This window comes from Delphinus delphis, chromosome 2 (genome assembly GCF_949987515.2).
Source record: "Delphinus delphis chromosome 2, mDelDel1.2, whole genome shotgun sequence".
NCBI lineage: Eukaryota > Metazoa > Chordata > Mammalia > Artiodactyla > Delphinidae > Delphinus > Delphinus delphis.
The window spans coordinates 46203505-46224808 of record NC_082684.1 but is presented as its reverse complement, the minus strand read 5'-3'; the positions used below and the strand labels follow the sequence as shown (position 1 = coordinate 46224808).

Sequence of the window (21304 nt, the reverse complement as noted above, 5' to 3'; positions counted from 1 at the left end):
CCATGGCATGTGGATCTTCCCAGACCAGGGCTCGAACATGTGCCCCCTTCATTGGCAGGCGGATTCTTAACCACTGAACCACCAGGGAAGTCCCAATTCAACATTCTTGATTAATCCTAGATTTGGCAGGGGGGAAGGCTAAAAAGGGTACTTTGGGGGAATTTTTTTTTTAACATTTATTTATTTGGCTGCACCAGATTTTAGTTGCAGCATGTGAACTCTTAGTTGCAGCATGTGGGATTCAGTTCCCCAACCAGGGATTGAACTCAGGCCCCCTGCATTGGGAGTGTGCAGTCTTGCCCACTGGACCACCAGGGAAGTCCCAAAGATTTTTTTTTCTTAAAAGAAGTTTAATATTATATAGAAAAGGAATAAGTATGATATTTCTTGGTTTCAAAGTTCTGATTTGTAAGTTAAACCAGGTCAATACAAAAACCTTCCTTCAACCAAACAAAAGTAGGAGATTAAAAAAACCTTTTGCAGGGACTTCCCGGTGGTCCAGTGGTTAAGACTCCACACTTCCACTCCAGGGGGTATGGGTTCGATCCCTGGTCGGGGAACTAAGATCCTGCATGCCGCACGGCGTGGTCAAAGGAACAAAAGAAAGAAAAAACCTTTTGAAAATCCTTGGTGTTATCAGGTTCCTATGGATCTGAAATATAACACTCAAGGATTATATCCTTAAGTATTATACACTGTGGTAATAAGCAAGTTGAGGAAGTAAAAACAAAATACATGTCTATAAACATGCTTTCCAAAGTAATATAAATAAACTTTTCCTTCAGGATCTTGAAATCAAAATTAATTCATACATAATTAATTCAGAATCAAACCTAATGACAAAGCAAGATGAACCAGCCAACAGCATAGTAACAATAGCTGATATGTATATAAAACATTACTATGTGCCAGGTAGTGCTTTTACCTCATTTAATTCTCAGAACAACCCTCTAAAGTAGTTACTATTAATATACCCATTTTACAGATGAGTGGACAAAGGCTAGAACTTACCCAAGGTTATTTAGCTGGTAGTATTGCAGTGGTCCTTTGAGCCCAGGTAGTCCGGCTTTGAAATCTGTGCTCCTAACCTCTATGCTACAATGTTTCTCAATACCAGGTACTAACTAAAAAATCAGAAATGTATTCCTTCGCAACCTTAATCATCATGAGACAAGGAATATCCTTTGGCTCCTATACATCTAAATTTTCAACATATTTTGTTCCTTCCAACCTATAAAACTACCCTAGATTTTGAGCCACCTGATTTTATTTTACTACTATCCCTCTACCCCAACCTCACCCCTTGTACTTTGCCCTCATTAAGTGGCTGCATTTGTATTAAGTTCTGCTTAGAATACTAACCAAAAAATGTATAAACTACTTAATTAAATCTTGTTTGTTCAAAATAAAAGAGGAGTTAAACACTTTCCATTACTCTTCAACCACTCTCTTATCAAGGCTTCAAAGACTTGCTCAGAAAAGCACTGCTGATGCTGATAACCAGAGTAGCTTACAAGGAGCACATTACGCGCTGGGCTGTAATGCTATCAAAACAGTATCTTCAATTCTCTTCTGTGTGTATACTGTGTAATAGGATGGGGGGTGGTAGAAATTACGGTAATAAATATAAAATATATTTTCTAGAAATACTTCCATTTCATGGAAATACAATGTGAAGACCATATCAAGCTAAATGTGGAAATGTGAAAATTTTATTTTAAAAAAAAGGCTACACAAATAATTAAAGGTAATATGTGAAGAAACTGCCAAAACAAACAAAAGGTCTCATCTACAAAATTATTTACATGTTTAGGGCCCATACTAAAAAAAAAAAAACATGGTCCCCTGGGGCCAGTATAGACATAGAGAGCAGTCTATGGTAGCACACTTGGGAAGAGGACTTTTGTAGTACTTCCCAGTACATGACATGAACCAAAGAACAAAAACCCTACAAGGTACTTCAATGTTCAGAGGTTTTAAGACCTTGGCTTTGATGATTTTTAAGGTAAGAAACAAAAACAGATCAGCTTCCAATGGGACATGACAGTGGCCTCCAGTCAGTGACCATGACCACAATGCTTCTGAATGGCCCTCCATTTGGGGGCAGAGCAATCTGAAGAGATGATAGTTTTTACAGATGCCCTGCTACCTACACCAATAGAATTACTACAGTATCTTATAAAGACAAATAGCAGTCTTTAAACTCTTTTAAAAATATATAAAGAGTTTCCTAAAGATTTTTTTTAAAAGGTCTAGATTCATCAAAGATGAGTAAAAAATCCATTACTTTCCTAAGTACACTTCCCTACTCTATTCCTGATTAAATGCAAAAGCTGACAGTTTCTGATTTGTAGAAAGATCTAAAGGTTTTTGCTTTTTAGGCAAATTCAGATTCTCCTTCGTTTTTTCTTTCTGGTTTTCAGTTTCGTGACTATCATCGACCACACGTTTTCGTTTCTTTTCTTCAGCTCCATCACTTGCAGATCCTCCTTTGGCCTTGGCAGCCCATGCCTTTATAAAAATATTGCAGGAGAAAAGTTTTTAGGCACTAACAAAGAAATAGGAAGGACAAGATTTCGTTGCTTTTGCAGGCAACATTCCTTTATGTAAAGCAGCATAATTAGCATTTGAATTGTTAAACTAATCATTAAGGGTTCTTTTTTTTTTTTTAAACAAATCTTTTATTACTTAATTGCAGGGCACGGTAAAAAATTTACATTCTACCTCTATAATATTTCGATCTAAACTCTGCTTGTATTTAAGCATATTAAGTGCAAAACACTATAACTGCAGGTACTTTTTTAGAAAGAAAACCTTTTAACATTATTATAGATTTCCATGCAGTTGTAGGAAATAATACAGAAAGCCACCGTGTTCCCTTTACTCAGTTTCCCTCAATGGTTGCATCTTGCAAAACTGTAGTGTGCTATTACAACTAGGATATTGACATTGATAAAATCCCCTTTTTTACTTCTACTTGTTTGTGTGTGTGTGTATAATTCTATTGTAGGCTGTGTATTTACCACCACATTCAGGATACAGAACAGTAGTTCCATAAGCATGAGGATCCCACATGTTGCCCCACCCCACTCCTCTCCCAGGCCCTAACCCCTGGCAATCAGTTCTCTGTTCTTCATCCCCATCACTTTGTCATATCAGGAACGTTATATACAGTATACACTCTTTTGGGATTGGTTTCCACTCACTAAGCAAGAACCTAACAAGCTTCACTCATTTCATTTACCTCTTAAACCTCTTTTAATCTGTAACAATTCCTCCTCCTCCTACTTTATTTTCCTTCCTAGTCATTGTTGTTGAAATGGGACCATTTGACCTGTAGTATTTTTCACATTAACAGACTGGATTTAAGAAATGTTTAAGGTTTACACTAAAAATATTGATTACATTTTTAAGTATTCAAGAACACAATCACAACTTTTGCCAAATCTCTTCCTCTTTTCCTAATAAGGTCTTATTCATTCAGATGTCATTTTATCTAATTCTTCACAATTTTTATCCTTTTATAAATACTTATAAAAAATGAGAAATACAAAGATGCTAATGAGATTCTAAAGGAGGCTAGAGGTGGTAAGACCAGTTTCTAGCTTCCTAATTTTGCATTAGTTTTATTCGTAAAAACCAGCTTATCAAAGTAAGTAACTATGTCACAAGGTGCCCATGCTGCACGCAGTCATTCCTAGGGAAGGGAAGTCTGAGATTTATTGATACAACACACACAATCCTTCCCCTTGCAAAAGAAAGCTGCTCTTAGCCTTCTTTCACATGGCAGAAACTGACATGAGGAGCAATAGGTACAAGCCACCTGTCCTAATTTCCACATGAACAGAACACCAGATTTTTCCCCCCAAAGCAGTATTCTCATTTAGTATTCAATGTGTAAGTAAACAGCATTTTAAGAAATTCTGCTTACAAGGACTTTAAGAGTAGTAGTCCAAAAATGTGAATTAATTTCATTTTTACTTATTAATCTTTTTTGCTTTTGATAAGTAATGCACTTTTTCTTGGGGTATTCCCCTAACTTACAATATGCAGAAACTTATACAGATGTAAGCAGTACATCTGCCAAAAAATTAACCATCAGCACTAAATAATAATTATTACATATCCATAGGTTCAAAGCTGACATTTTGCTTGTTGTATTTCCTCTCCACCAAGAGTTTATCAGAATGTATTCAATTTCTAAAAACAGAAAAAGGCACTTTCTTTAAGAATTTTTAAAACCTGGGAATTCACTGAAGTCCCCATCTCAGTACAATTATCCTTACAAATGGGACCTAATGAATCTTAAAAGCTTTTGTATAGCAAAGGAAACTATAAACAAGACAAAAAGACAATCCTCAGAATGGGCGAAAATATTTGCAAATGAAGCAACGGACAATCAAAGGATTAATCTCCAAAATATATAAACAGCTCATGCAACTCAATATCAAAAAAACAAACAACCCACTCAAAAAATGGGCAGAAGACCTAAATAGACATTTCTCCAAAGAAGACATACAGATTGCCAAGAAGCACATGAAAAGCTGCTCAACATCACTAATTATTAGAGACATGCAAATCAAAACTACAATGATGTATCACCTCACACAGGTTAGAATGGGCATCATCAGAAAATCTACAAACAACAAATGCCGGAGAGGGTGTGGAGAAAAGGGAACTCTCTTGCACTGTTGGTGGGAATGTAAACTGACACAGCCACTATGGAGAACAGTATGGAGGTTCCTTAAAAAATTAAAAATAGAATTACCATATGACCCAGCAATCCCACTACTGGGCATATACCCAGAGAAAACTCTAATTCAAAAAGACACATGCACCCCTATGTTCACTGCAGCACTATTTACAATAGCCAGGTCATGGAAGCAACCTAAATGTCCATCAACAGAGGAATGGATAAAGAAGATGTGGTACTTATATACAATGGAATATTACTCAACCATAAAAATGAATGAAATTGGGTTATTTATAGAGATGTGGATGGACCTAGAGATTGTCATACAGAGTGAAGTAAGTCAGAAAGAGAAGAATAAATATCGTATATTAATGCATATATGTGGAACCTGGAAAAATGGTACAGATGAACTGGTGTGCAAGGCAGAAATAGAGACACAGATGTAGAGAACAAATGTATGGACAGCAAGTGGGGAAAGTGAGGGCGGGGGGATGAATTGGGAGATTGGGATTGATATATATACACTAATATGTATAAAACAGATAACGAATAAGAATCTGCTGTATAGCACAGGGAACTCCACTTCGCTGTACAGTAGAAACTAACACAACACTGTAAAACAACTATACCCCAATTAAAAAAAAAAACAAAAAAAACCCCTGGGAATTCACTAAAGTCTCATTCTCAATACAATTATCCTTACTTACCTTCCTTTCTTCAGTTGACAATACTCTAAATCGAACCATTCCTTCTTTTATTATGTCTGCTTCATCTGAAAAGTCAGGATTGTCAGACAAAATATTACATCTGTTTTCTTCCAGCCACATCTGGAACCCGGTCTTTGGCCTAAAATAGCAGTTATGTAAAAAAATTTTATAATTAAGACAGTCTTAAAAGTGCTTCATGATTTTTCAGGCTAGTGATTAACCATTAGCATACCTATATATAAAGTAAGAGAGACACAGTTAATTACACTTGTTAATATTCATAATTACATATTACTTAAAACTGCCTAGAGACTGCAGGAATAATGAGCTGAAAAAATCCTTTATAAGATCAATTCAAAGGGATTACTCACATTTGTATTTTCCAAGTGCAGCAAAACTCTGAACTTTCAACTCTTTTATGAATGTTGACAGGCTCAAGGTCTCCAATCCTACTTCGCCCCTCTAGCCCAATATAACCCTTCCATGTATCTTTGGTAGCCTTTCTCCATTTCCCAAACCAGCTATTGGAAATCGTCATGACTTCTCTCAAGCTCCTCACCCCTGCCCTCACAGCTGACCTGAGAGTGTGGGTCCTTTCTTGTACCATTATTATGTAAAGCATGGACACAGCATACTTGTCAGTTTCATTAGATTTCAGTTCTGACATAAACTGTCTTTAGGTCACAAGTGAAGATTTAATGCAAACATTTAATATTTACTGAGCACTTTTTTTCTGTATAGCCTGTTGATAGTATAAAAAATGGAATCTTCTTAAATAAAAATTTCACTGTTTAATATCTAAATTAAATTCAGAACAAAATAGGAAAAAATAAAAACCACAGCTATCCCTTCAAATTAAATTGGTTAACATCAGATATTGGTTAAATGAGATACATAACACTAAAAATGAAACGGTGACTTTTTCAATTTAGCTGATGTATTTTAAATAAATCTAGCATACAAGAGATCAAGAAATTTGGTAACAAGGAGTTGGTGGACAAACAGGATATGGACAAATAGGAACTCTCATATTGCTGGGGGTGTATAAAATAATACAACATCCATGCAGAACAACTTTGCAATATCTATCGAAATTACAATTGTACATTAGCTTGAACCACACAGGAATCCATCTTACAGCTATAGGTATATAATATTCATATAAAGTTATTCACTGTACTACTATTTGTACTAGCAAAAGACCAGCAACTACCTTTTGTCCACCAGTAGAGAACTAAATAAATTATGGTATAGCCATTCAATGGAAGTAAAAAGATTAAAGAAACTCTTCATGTAGTAATAAGAAATCATCTGCAAAAGCTATTAAATGAAAAAAATAAGGCACAGAACAATGAGTACACTACCATTTCTGTAAAACTAAAAAAAAACAGATAAATCTAAGTGTACATGCATAGGATATTTCCAGAAGGCTACATAAGAAACTTGTGCAGTGACTATTTGTGGAGGGGAAACTGGGTGGGTAGGGAAAAGATTTACTCTTCATCACAAATCTCTTTCTATCTTTTGACTGTGTTTCTCCCATGTAACTATACTAACGATTTGAAAACAAACAAATGAAAAAATGAACTAATTATAAAATATAGTGTCCCAGCAAAACGTATCCACAATTTAAAACATGTATGCAGTTTATCAAAGCATACTTTAATAAGTAATATAAATAGACATTAATCAATATTTGTGGCTTCCCTAAAGTTACAAGTGTTCAGAATGCCTACTACCTGTGCCAATGTATTATTTACATGAATGAATAATAGGGCCACATAATTTTGTATTGCTACTTCTGTATGCCTTTTACTGGAATACTACATCTTGAGACCACTAAATTTCTCTATGTACTGACCTTTGGTTTTCAGTGTTTTGAGGACACATAGCTGGGGTTTCAGATGATGGATTTTTAGGATTTTCTTCTTTTACTTCCTCAGTCCTATCAGCTTGGGAAGTTCTTTTCCGGAAGAAGGATGCTGCAGATGCCTGTAAAAACAAACATAATGAACACCGCAACAAAATCTAGTATGATTTTATATGTTACAAGCGAATTTTGAAAAATGTGGAGAAATATAATTATTTAGAATTCTTACACCAACATGTGAAGTCCCGAGAGGTTCTCTGTTGAAAATAAACATGTATAAACACACACACAAAACCCCAAAAAACTGTACCTCAAATTTCATGTATTCTAGATGAATAAAATTATATGAAATGGAAATTATAAATGATAGGTCTATTTTACTGATGACAAATCTGTGATAAAATACCAAAACTGGGACACAATCTGGGAGGCAAAATCAGAATACAAAACAAGGAAAGATTAGGGCTAGGTACTAAACCAGCTGTCATTAAATAGGGACATGCATCAGAACCATTTGGAAAATGAAAAAAAATACAGATAGATGCATGAGTCCCTGTCCTGGGTCTACATATTTTTAAAAAGTGATTCTGATGCAAAACCAGAATTGAGAACCATTGCCCTCACTAGACAATCACTTATAAACAACTGGAGCCTCCTGTCTCATACCCGAAAGAGTGAACAAAACTAAAGTAAGACAGACAGACTATGAGTTGTGTACTGCAGATGGGGGCAGGTGAAATCATACCTGCTTAGACTTTGGTTTTGGAACCAGAGGCTTTATAACTGGAGACTTTTCATAATTTGTAGCTCGATTAAGTGCAGTAGATTTCTTGGATGATTTGTTCATATTGTCTAAAATATTAGTTGAACGTACTGAATTCACTGAAATGGATGGCTCTTTGGAATTGCCTGATACCTACAAAGCAAACTAATATTAGCATTTAATGTTTAAAGAAGAAAAAAAAATGCCAAGAGATTTATTTTTCCTTTAAATTTCTGTTAAGTTTGTATTGTAGTCTCGCCTTCGGAAATGAATATATTTGGTATAATCCAAATTAAGACTGATGCGCATATTCCCAAATACCACATCCCCAAGTTTTGAAAACCTTCAAAACTGTAGGTTCTCAGAAGATAAGCAGAAAATGTAACTCCTGGTCCAAGCAGGAACTAGTGCTGCTTTCATCTTTGTTTATTTTAAAATATTTACTTACTTAAATATTTTAAAATTTAATCTGTTGCAGTCTTTAATGCCTCTTAAGTCTGGGGAGGGTCGTCTGGTAGTTTGGAAATATTTCTCTGTATGGAAATGTATTTAAATAATAGAAAACATCACTGGAAAGAGTTTACCTTGAAGGGGTTTATTCGTCCTTGGTTGCTAGAGGTAACTGCACCTTTCGTAAGAAAGAAACCCTCACTTAATAGTGGTAAAACTCAGAAGACTTATGACTTCTATAAGAATTATGGAATATTTTAATCTGTATTATATGAAAATAATGTACTTTGCAACTTTAAAACTATTAATAACTATATATGAACTCCTTCCTATTTCTAAGACAAAATAAAAGCTATTAGATGATGGGAACTATCCCAATTTGCCACTATGAAATAGACAGATACAATATGTAGAGATCTCTTCTTTTCTCCTGTTACCAGGGAAGAATGGTGCCTTATTTTAGCTAGTTAATAATTCCTCTACAAATGCTCTAGATCCCACCCACTCCTGCTTTTCAAGAAACCTGTGTTATCAATGGTTACACGTGTCATCTTTGACTTTTCCTTCTTTATTGGCTCAAGTTTCCCAACTTAAAGAAACAAAAACCAAACACGCTCTCTGCCACATCCCCTTCTCGCCCCCCACATAATTCTCCCTCACCTCCCCTAAGCAGCCAAATTTCTCAAGAGTTGTCTACACAGCTATTCCCATTTCCTCACTGTTCACATGCTCCTCCATCCAATACATGGCTTCCAGCCCTACTACCCTGCAGAATCTGCCCTTGCTAAGAACTCAGTAAACCCTATGCAGCCAAAACTGGTGGATCTTTTCCAGCCATCACCTTGTGTGACCTCTCAACAGCATTCCACATAGCGGAGTGCTCCTTTCTTCTTGATACTATCTCCCCTTTGACTTCTGAGATACCGCATTCCCTGGCTTACCTCCTTCCTCACTTTCTTTTGATGGTTCGTCCTCCTCCTCTCTAGGCCTAACCTCATTTTTCTCCTCACTTTGATCCTCCCCCAGTGCTCACTCACCCATACCCATGGTTTAAACTGCTATACTTAGGTCAACAATTTTCACTTAAATCTCCATCCCAGAGATACTTTCCTGAACAGCCAATAGTAATTCATCGTCCTCCTATCTAAACCCACGTTTTCCTAGTGTTTCCTGACTCTGTAAGTGGCACCATCATTCACTCAAGTACTCAAGCCAGAAACTGACAGTTATTCTTCACATCCTGAACTTCCATCCTCTCTATATCATCTTCAGAAACACCTCTTCAATTCCTCCCATGCTTTCTACCAGCAATCACCACCACCCCAGTCTATTCAATCTCACTTGGGACTACCTCAGAAGTCTCCTTATACGCAGTCCTCCTCTTCACAGTGTGCCATACTCTGCCCCTCACTGAAACCTACAACAGCCTCCCAGCAACCTCAGAATAAAGGTCCAAATCCTACCATGGCCTACATGGATCTGCAAGGTTCGGCTCCTGCTCATTGCTCCAAAACCATTCAGCACCACTTCCTCTTTGCTCTCTGTGCTCTTCAAGCCTCTCTTATAGTCTTCACACATGCTGTTCCTTAAGCCCACATGCTTTTCTTCTGCTTCTGCTCCCACCCATCTTTGCCTGGCTGACTCATTCATCCTTTAGATCTCTGCTTTAAACATTCCACGTGGCAGCTTCCCTGGTGGCGCAGTGGTTAAGAATCTGCCTGCCAATGCAGGGGACACGGGTTACAGCCCTGGTCTGGGAAGATGCCACAGGCTGCAGAGCAACTAAGCCCCTGCGCCACAACTACTAAGCCCGTGTGCCACATCTACTGAAGCCCGCGGGCCTAGAGCCCGTGCTCCACAACAAGAGAAGCGACCGCAATAAGAAGCCCGCGCACAAGGAAGAGCAGCCCCCGCTCGCCGCAACTAGAGAAAGCCCACGTACAGCAATGAAGACCCAGTGCAGCCAAAAATAAATTTAAAAAGTAAAATAGGGCTTCCCTGGTGGCGCAGTGGTTGAGAGTCGGCCTGCTGATGCAGGGGACACGGGTTCGTGCCCCGGTCTGGGAAGATCCCACATGCCGCAGAGCAGCTAGGCCCATGAGCCATGGCTGCTGAGCCTGCGCGTCCGGAGCCTGTGCTCCACAATGGGAGAGGCCACAACAGTGAGAGGCCCGCGTACCACAAATAAATAAATAAATAAAATAAAATAAATAAACATTCCATGAGGCCTTCCTTGGGGTCCCAAACCATCCCCCACCACTCACTAGATTACAGCTACCTGTTATATGCTCTTTCAATAATCTGTACACATGTAAAAGTATATTAAAATCAAACATATATATATGTATACTTTTAAAAGCCAGCTGGTACTATAATGTTTATTCAGGGATCAAACATGCATGTCTACTTGACCACTGTAGCCCCCCACCCCAGGCAAATACTAGACACAAAATAGGCATTTAATAAGTATTTGTTAAATGACCACTGTTTCACAAACATTTCTGATTAAAAACAACAACAACAAAACAGGCCCTGAAGAGTAAGGTGTATTTGAGTAGATGTATCACTGTAAAGACTACTTCAAAATTTTCTCGATATTACAAAATCCAAATTTTCTTACCTGACTTAATAGCTGGCATATCAGAGGAATTTACACTTTTGAAAAACGGGTTTTCTCCTACAGAATAATTAAGATAAAACAATACAATGTAAATGGGAAGATAAAGTCATCTTCTGTAATCAACAATCAGACAGGAAAGATGTCTTGAAAAAGTATGGGTATTCAATTTCCCTCAGCCAAGTAAAAGGGGAGAAGTCACACACATGACACATCTCATCTTTCAACTGCCTTCAAGATGTTATCTTACCATGTTTATGTATTTCTGGTTTTTCTTCTATATCATCAGCTTCTCCAGTATCCTCTGAATCTTCTTCAACTTGATTTCTGAGCCTTGGCTGACTCCACTCTGTAGGAGTATTACTGTAACTAAAAGACAATGATATTATTCAATAAAGGGCTATAAAAAGACCAAGTCAATATTCAGGATGGTAAAACTCAAACATTTCTTACCCAGCATTCAACTTTTTTTTGAAATCCTCTTCTTCTTCTTCCTCTTCTTCAGCTTGGGTGGCTGCCGATTCTGCTGCTTTCTCTACAGCCAGTTCACTAAGTCTCTGGGCCAAAATTAATCTCCGAGAACGAGCAGCATATTTAATGGCTAAATTCACAGCATTTTGAGTCATTAGATCAGCAAGTTCCACACAACGAAATTCCCGCTCCAGTTTACAAGAAAGCTAAAGGAAAAAAAGGGGGGAAAAAGTCAAATTATGCTGAGTAAAACTTTTTAAAAATAAAAGAATGATACCACTAGTAGAACTGAGAAAAGTCTTCTAGATATTGTATCCCTAATTCTAAGAGGCACATTTTTACACATTTTAACATCTGTCTCTGAAGTTGAGAACCATCTTACAACTGATGGTGAGTCAGTTTAAATGGAAGCATTTCTTTCTGTCTTAGTGACTTAAATAAGTAAAATACTGGTGCATTTCACAATCAACAATGAAATATGACATATCATTTCAAGTTATTGATTGCAAGGAGAGTAAGAGATTTATTTAAAAATTCAAAAATGGTTCTCCTAAATTTGTTTTCCTGCCCATTCCATCACCTGCACTCACAAAACAGGGTAGCAAATTGAAAGAAAGAATAAATTGTAAATGATTTGTTATTACTTTGCCTAGAATTGGCACACAAATGCTACTAAGTGAATGTGGGTGGGCAAATAGATTTACCCATTAGCTTTTTAAGTATGATTGTCTATGATCTCTAACTACCAGAAACAGTTATACAACTTCCAAATTAGCAAACAACCTCCTTTTTCTTGCTCTATTTTTTATACTTACAATATAAAATGAAAAACATTCATTTATCATGACTTTTTCTTTTGGTATGAATTTTGACGACTCTAAGTGAGGCAACTGAAGTACAATGTGAGGAAAACTAATATTTTGAAGACTACTAAAGGTCTCATAATTCACAGAAGTATTACTTTGTTACTTAGACATGTCAAGTCTGATTCATCAGCATAGATGCTTTAGATATTTACCTGCATGTCCTTCTCAAGTTTTCCAGAATCACTTATCTGTAAGCAGTACTTCTCAATCAGGGTAGTACTCTGCCTCAGAGGGCATTTGGAAATGATAGTATGGTTTTCCCAGTAATTAGGTGGAACTATGGGCATTTGCCTGGGGGCAGGAATGCTAAAGAACTAACAGGATGCTACTAGCACCCTGCTGAGGAACACTGCACTCCAGCGGAAAAGCTCCTCTAAGGCTAAATGGTAAATAAATCAAACATGTTTCCTTACATATGTTGTAGAAAATAAAAAGGTTACTAGTTCATGTTGGTGTACAAATGGGACTTTGTGAATGGAACAAAACTTACTCTATAGTAAACTAATTAAATTTCTTTAATACTAAATGCAAGGCAGTGTTGCATAGAGGTGACAGTAGTGAATATCACCTTTTGGAGACAAGTTACAATAAGCTCTGTGGTCTCAGATATCACTTTGCCCTCAGAAGTTTTTTTCCTCAACTTTAAAATGGAAAGTCTGGGCCATTTACTCTCTTAGGAAATACTGAGGTGCACTATGTATCAGACACTACATCAGTGCCTGGCATACATTAGTGAACAGGACATGGTCACTGCCCTCAAGGTGTTTACAGTCTAGTGCAAGAAGAGCACAGAAGAAATTACATTATACTCCTCCTCATAAGCCAACCTGGAATGAGGACACAAACTTATGAATCTTATGTTTCTAAAAGTTTTTTACCTCTAAAGATAAATGTATGTAAATATCCAGGGGACCAAACCTGGTCACTGGCTACAGACAAACTTTTACCTAAGAGGATAACAAAAGGCAGGCGTGTCTAAAAGCCTGATCAAAGTTCTTAAGGCTGCTCAGCCTGCAGACCTAAAAGTCTACACTCAAACTTTATTTGCTGCACATGATAAGAGCAGGAGCTAGGGCCAGTCCTCCAACTTTATTAATAAGCATCTGAATCACCTACAGGGCCTATTAAAACACAGACCAGTCGGCAAAAACAAAACAGGGAGGTAGCACCAGAAGAGTTTATTTCTTCCTATGATGTTAGATACAAGGCAATGTCGTAAATATTTCATCTGCAACGTGAACTGGAAAACAGAACTTTTAAGGGAGAAAAACACCACCAGATACAACTTAGGAATTCTAGGTTGTGGAACCTGGTGCTCATTCACATACCATTAAGAAATTCAACCTGGAGAAAAAAAATTAACTTTTCTTCCCCACTATACTTATTTTACTCACCGCAAGCATTTTCATCAAAAGTTCCTGTTGTTCTTTTATTGCTTGATTTTTAGTGCTCGCTTCATATTCATAACCATTTTTAGCTAAATAATCAAGGTGGTTGTGAAACATAACTGAACGCCAGTACTGTTCCTGCAAAAGTGGAAAAACTGCTTAGAGCCAACTATCAGCTGAATACCACGCAAGTGTTAAACATTTATCATATGACACCAGTTTCTGAATAAAATATTTTTTGAAATATTCCTTTCTACAGCTTATTTTACAATTCTAATGTGATATTATGGCTTGACTTTATCTTCTATCCTTAAAAAAAAAAAAAGGGAAATACAGTGACCTTTGAACAATGTAGCAGGTAGAGGTGCCTACCCTCTGTGTAGTTGAAAATCTGCATATAACTTATAGTCAGCCCTCCATATATATGCGGTTCCTCCATATCTGAGGTTCGGCACCCTCAGATTCAACCAATCTTGCATGGTGCTGTACTGTAGTATTTACTACTGAAAAAAACCCATCTATAAATGGACCCACGCAGTTCAATCCCATGTTCTTCAAGGGTCAACTGTATATAGCATTTTAAAGTTTCCTAGCTATCATAGTTGATGCTCAGAGAACTTGGTAAACTAGATTTTTATAAGCTGATTTGTTTCTTGTTTAGAATAACTAACTGCAAGATATCGAATGACTTTTGATGACGCAGGGCTAGGAGTAAGGTGAGGCAAGCCTGGCACCTAAGGGTACAAAATTCATGAAGGCATTGTCCTCTTAGGCACTTGTCCAAGCCCGAGAGTGAGCGCCTTACCCTAGGGAGGCCCTGACAGTCACACCCATTTACCTCTTAGATAAAGTCCCTGGAAGCAGCCCTCCTCCCTCACAGCTACTGCTATTTCTTTAATTATAAAGTAATGAATACTCAACACCGGTCATCAGAATAATTTTAAATGTCTGTGTCACAGGCAGGGTATTATCAAACTCAGAGTGTCAAGGTAAGATTTGTGCATACCTCCATTTGTCCTTTCTCTGTGGCAGTCTGACAGTAAGGAAGCTTAAAGGGTAATACAGCTACAGCAGGGCGTGGAAGGGTGGGAGGAAATCGGGAACCTTTGCAAGGAATACACCTGTCAGGAAAGAAACAGTCTCACCATAAAAACTTTCCAAAATATCATAAAAACTGCTACATTATAAATTTTCCAAAAGTTAGTAACTTGGAATAATAATATTCCAATAGCTGGCTTAATAATATACAAAAGATTCCTCTTTTAAAAAAGTACTTTAGGCCTGATTAAGTATCAAAATTATCCCTCCATGTACTTCAAGGACTTCAAAAATCCCTCCTCACATCAGCTTTATTAAATTAACAATCACTAAAAGTGAAATCAGCTCTTTTCAGATTTTCCTTAGCAAAATGCCCACTTCCAAAATACAGAAATTGTGCCATAAACACTTGTCATGGGATCCATATTATAAAACAGATCGCCCTAAGATAAAATGCTGATAAAGCATATTCACTTTCATTCTTCAGTTTGGAAATATTGGTACTGTTGGTAGAAAGTGTCATATAAGAGAAAAAGAGGGTGAAATGTCCAATAAGTGTTTATTATTAGATATTGGTGAGAGTGAAGCAGAAAATCCATTATCATTATAAAAGGGTTATACTGTACATCTGCTCTGCTAAATGAAGGGTTGCCTTATGCGGTAATAGTTCCCTTGGCAAGGACTTTTCTGACTAGAATATGTAAGGCACTCATATATGCCCATCAGGATTGAGTACTAATGCAATTTATGAATTAAAAAGTATCCATTCATCAGAGTGATTTATACATGCAGAATATTCTTTTAATGTATTTACTCCAAATTATTCATAAGAAAAACATAATTACACACTCTAAGTACTATAGACAAATTTTCTAACTTTCATAAAGTCATTTAAAAAACATACACCCTTGTTCAATGCTTACTAACAGCCATCCGGTAATACAGCCTTTTAATCAGGGCTTTAAGTTATGACTTTCTTGAAGGAAAATACTAAGTAGAAATTAGGCCCTTAGGTTTAAAATTTTTTTCATAAATATCTTCTAATATTATCAAATGTCCACTAGAATAGTTAAAAAATAAATAAGTGGCATTACCCAGGAATATTACATAGGCTCCCTTTCTAGTAAGATTTAAATACTCCCTTTCCTTCTTTTTGCGAAAATATAATAAAAACAAACATGTTTTTAGAGTTACAATATTTTTTAACATAAATCCTCATTTCTTTCTACCTCCTCCCCTTTTATGATTTCACATAAATCAGTGGTTTTCACCACATAGTATGAGGTGGCAATGTGAATACTGAGCATTTGAAAAACCTCTTGTAGTAATTGTTATGCACCTATTCACAAAACCATTTTAGTCATGCAAAACGGAAGACAGAACATGTGCATTCAGAAAGGACGAGTGCAATTACATATGCATATATGTACATTAACAAAACTAGGAGGAACATTGGGAGTAATCTTAATTGCCTTAACATTCTTTTTTCTTTTTTTTTGCTGTATGCGGGCCTCCCCCGTTGCGGAGCACAGGCTCCAGACGCGCAGGCTCAGCGGCCATGGCTCACGGGCCCAGCCGCTCCGCGGCATGTGGGATCTTCCCGGACCGGGGCACGAACCCGTGTCCCCTACATCGGCAGGCGGACTCTCAACCACTGCGCCACCAGGGAAGCCCAACATTCTTTTTTCTATAAAGTGACTTAGACTCTGTTTAAAAACATTTTACAACTCGAATACTTTATTTAGTCATAGTAAGAGATTATCATAAAGAAAAATTGATAAGGATTTTACTAATAGCTTTTTTAAAGCCACATTTACATCAAAGCATAGCACCAATTCACATTTCTTATCCTTTTCTTAGCTTTAAAGACTTGAAGTAAAATGACCTTTTCTCTGTTAGATATCTCTTTCATGGAAGAAGAGGAAAAAACAAACTCATTTGACTGCTAATTTGATGGGTTCTGCCTACAATGAATGAGTTTCCTGGAAACTGTGGCTAAACCATTCGGAGGATAAAATGTGAAAAAATAAACCACAGTTTACTAAGGAGACAAAATTACTTCAATTCCTTTCCAAACAAATCAAAAAATTTGTTCTCTTATATTAAAGAGTTGAAAAATATCAAACTGGAGAAAACGGGGGCCAATGTCCAGAATAAGTTTCTAAGAGTTAGTGAGTTTTGCTTGTCATCTGTGTTGCATGGGACTCTTTTCAGTGTTCGAGGGGATTTAACTCTTTTAGAGCACTGACTCAGGAGTAGATAATGATTTTACCAGCCAACTCTTCCAGGCTGCTGGCCCAATTTATCTTCATGTAGCATAGGACATGTAGTCAGTACTTTTAGCAAATGCTTTGTTAAATGAACATAACTTGCAAAAAAAAGTCTGTTTTCAAGGGCATTAAATAACTCTTAAGAGTTTTTAAAAACCAAAGAGAATGCCTGATATGAAGTGCCTGCATAAAATATCGTTAAATAAATATGTTCTAATATCAAAAAATAAAGCAGAATAAGGTAAAAAACAAAACTAAACTAAAGAGAAAAGGAACACTGATGTTTGTAGAAAGCAAATTAGATTGTGGCACGAAAATTAGTAAACTCTCAGTTATGTATTAACCAATGGTGACAATAAAAAAAATCTTCAGAGGAAACCATAAAGACAATTTCTGCTAAACTGAAGTTCATTTCAAACAGAGGTAGGAAATCAGATATGCTACACATCAGTAATTAAAGGCAGGTGTTTTGTACTGATTCAAATGAATTTTTTAAAAATTATTTTTAAAAAAATTATTTTAAATTATTTTTAACAAAATGTATTTCCTCACCAAAAAGAAAGCATAAATACTGCTGAATCTGGGTTAGAAAATGTATTTTAAATGGAAAGATTATAGAAACAGATAATCATTAACCATGAAATACAAGGCCTTAAAGTAGTGACGGTAAGAAAACTACTGTTGTTATTAACAACTGACATTCAATGAACACTCACTAAGGGCCAGGCACTGTTCTAAGTACTCCTACAACACTTCATCTTCACAGTAGTTCTGTGAGATGGGTACTAGCTTCATCCTGGTTTTAGAAATGAGGAAACAGAGGCACAGAGAGTCTAAATGTCATGGCCAGGGCTACACAGTGAGCTACACAGTGAGCACAGGATACTGCAGCAGGCTCCAGCACTGGACCATTATGAAATGCTGCCTTTCCAGAGGAGCAAGTGGTTTGCTATCTTTACCATGAACACTGAGAGCAAACGGAAGTGTGAGATTTAAATAAATATAAGAATGAATTTCTTTTTTTTTTTTTTCGGTACACGGGCCTCTCACTGTTGTGGCCTCTCCCGGTGCGGAGCACAGGCTCACGGGCCTAGCTGCTCCGCGGCATGTGGGATCTTCCCAGACCGGGGCATGAACCCGTGTCCCCTGCATCAGCAGGCGGACTCTCAACCACTGTGCCACCAGGGAAGCCCAAGAATAAATTTCTTGATAGCAAGGATAATTAAGTCTCATTAAACACAGCAGCAGGCTACTAAAGATGGTTGTACAGTTTTCTTCCCTGGGCTTTCACGGACCTCTCTAACAATAGAAAGGAAATTAACCATCCTCTACGTGTGACTACATGTAAGGAAAGCTGGTATGAGAAGCGCAGTAGGCCATAATGAGAAATGTAACTTCCAATCTTTGAAAAACATTCTTATTCAAGTTGATTCTTCCAGAATAAAGCCAGGAAAAAATGAAAAACATTCTGATCAATTTATCACAGTATATACAAGTACATGTATTTTTCAGCATCATCTTCTCAGTGTTTCAAACGTCAGCTGTATGAGATTCCCCTCCGTAATTCAATTATTCCCCTAGAATAAGCCAGTCCTTAAGGAATAAGTTTATTCTTTCAATCTATTTATCAACTCAACTTCCACTGTTCCTGTATTTCAAGAGAAAATATAAGAACTTTTTTGCTACTAACTAGCTGTGTGATCCCAAGTTACTTAATCTTTTTGGGCCTCAGTTTTCTCACCTGTAAAAATTGGGGAAAAGGACCAGGAGTAAAGGCAGAGCACAGGAACTAGACCAAAAGAAACTGGTGGTTCTCATTTTTTTTATCCCTGTACGGCTGCTGAGCTATTGCAAAATGACCATGCATTCACAAGGGCACCATGAACTGTCTGCAGAATGAATAAAAGAGTTTCCACTTTATGTACTAGAATTTTCACATGCATGTACATGATGTAACTTATAATACAAATTTAGGTTCAAATATAATCTTTAGGTCTATAGAAACTTCCTGCTCTTATGGATTTTCTCTATCAACTGATACTCACTGTACAAGCTGCTATCATCTGTAGTTCATGAAATGCTTTGACATATAAAAGGACTCTTATGCTTAAAAATGTCAGGAGCCACTGGCCTAGACAATTTCTAAAATCCTTCCAAGTCTAAAAACTGTAATTTAGAGTCCATTATTTTTTTTATCCCATGTTGAAAATTTTTTTAATTAATTAATTTATTTTTGGCTGCGTTGGGTCTTCGTTACTGCATGCGGGCTTTCTCTAGTTGTGGTGAGCAGGGGCTACTCTTTGTTGTGGTGCACGGCCTTCCCATTGCGGTGGCTTCTCCTGCTGCAGAGCACGGGCTCTAGGCGTGCAGGCTTCAGTAGTTGTGGCTCACGGGCTTCAGAGCGGAGGCTCAGTAGCTGTGGCACATGGGCTTAGTTGCTCCGTGGCATGTGGGATCTTCCCGGGCCATGGCTTGAACCCATGTCCCCTGCACTGGCAGGCGGATTCTTAACCACTGAGCCACCAGGGAAGCCCTCCCATGTTGAATTTAAGTTAAATGTTACCAGCTGTAATTATCATGTCTTTTAATGAGAGTTAAAACTTCACAGATCTTAACTATAAAGCAAGTAAGAAAAAAAAGCCAGCTGTACAAATTATTAGGGGGTGTAAAAATTGAACTTGATAAAATAGTTTTAATATTAAATGAAAAACCAAAATTATTCATTGCAAATGAATAACTTCATGTACTTCCTTAAGATAATAATATTAACAAACAAAATGAATCATCTTACTTGAATAAACATTAGATGGAACAGTAAAAATCCTTCTAGGTTAAAAACTAAACCTCTGATTAAGATAAAATATGAATTCTTTCATTCAAGTTACTAAAAACTTGATTCCTGGAAACAGACATGTAAAAATATCCCTGAGAACAACCTACACTCTGAGAACTGTTAGAAACAGTTAACTAGGGACTTCCTCGGTGGTGCAGTGGTTAAGAATCTGCCTGCCAATACAGGGGACACGGGTTTGAGCCCTGGTCCTGGAAGATCCCACATGCTGCAGAGCAACTAAGCCCGTGCACCACAACTGCTGAGCCTGTGCTCTAGAGCCCGCGAGCCACAACTACTGAAGCCCGAGTGCCTAGAGCCTGTGTTCTGCAACAAGAGAAGCCACCACAATGAGAAGCCTGTGAAGTGCAATGAAGAGTAGCCCCCGCTTGCCTCAACTAGAGAAAAGCCCGTGTGCAGCAACAGAGACCCAACGCAGCCAAAACTTAATTAGAATTTTTTAAAAGTTTAATAAATTCCTTCTGATACTAAATATGTCAATAATGGACTATCTGGAGACTCTGAAAACACACGACATACAGAAATAATAACGAGCAATTCCTCTATGATTTTCTACTAAGCTCAATTTCATATTCTTTAAGAAGACTATGTCTTCTCAAACATCCACACTGCCAACCAATGCCTTCAAAAATACCCTCTATCTTGCTTCAAAATCTGCCACCAAAACAGAAGGCATCAGACAAGAATTCCTGTCACCTTTCATCCACTAAATCTATCTGCATTTGCACCTATCTTCTTCCCTCTCATTACACCTGATAAAATATCTTTTAAAAAATCATATAGGGCTTCCCTGGTGGCGCAATGGTTGAGAGTCCACCTGCCGATGCAGGGGACAGAGGTTCGTGCCCTGGTCCGGCAAGATCCCACATGCCGCGGAGCGGCTGGGCCTGTGAGCCATGGCCGCTGAGCCTGCGCGTCCGGAGCCTGTGCTCTGCAACGGGAAAAGCCACAACAGTGAGAGGCCCGCGTACTGCAAAAAAAAAAAAATCATGTATATATACCACATCTTCTTTATCCATTCAGCAGTTGATGGACACTTAGGTTGCTTCCGTAACTTGACAACTGTAAATAACGCTGCTACGAACACGGGGATGCATGAATCTTGTCCACTTAGTGTTTTTGGTTTTCTTCAGATATATACCCAGCAGTGGAATTTCTGCGTCATTTCTGGGTTTATTTTTAGCTTTTTAAGAAACTTCCATACTGTTCTCCACAGTGGCTGTACCAATTTACATTCCCAACAACAGTATATGTGGGTTCCCTTTTCTCCACACCCTTGCCAACATTTATTATATGTGTTCTTTTCCATGGATTATACTT

The 21304-nt window shown here is 37.5% G+C and overlaps 1 protein-coding gene across 1 annotated transcript in view; it reads right to left on the bottom strand.

Annotated features, from left to right (window-relative positions):
- The window catches only part of WDHD1 (WD repeat and HMG-box DNA binding protein 1), an 88521-nt gene that overhangs the window by 30415 nt on the left and 36802 nt on the right, over positions 1 to 21304 (bottom strand). Inside the window, exons 17-26 of the mRNA XM_060003446.1 lie at positions 14832 to 14946; positions 13832 to 13963; positions 11554 to 11777; positions 11351 to 11469; positions 11104 to 11160; positions 8618 to 8661; positions 8016 to 8186; positions 7262 to 7392; positions 5401 to 5539; positions 1012 to 2511 (exon numbers count right to left, since the gene is read on the bottom strand). Of these exons, the coding sequence (XP_059859429.1) occupies positions 2311 to 2511; positions 5401 to 5539; positions 7262 to 7392; positions 8016 to 8186; positions 8618 to 8661; positions 11104 to 11160; positions 11351 to 11469; positions 11554 to 11777; positions 13832 to 13963; positions 14832 to 14946 (1333 nt within the window). The 3' untranslated portion in view covers positions 1012 to 2310. The remainder of the gene's footprint in view (positions 1 to 1011; positions 2512 to 5400; positions 5540 to 7261; positions 7393 to 8015; positions 8187 to 8617; positions 8662 to 11103; positions 11161 to 11350; positions 11470 to 11553; positions 11778 to 13831; positions 13964 to 14831; positions 14947 to 21304) is intronic.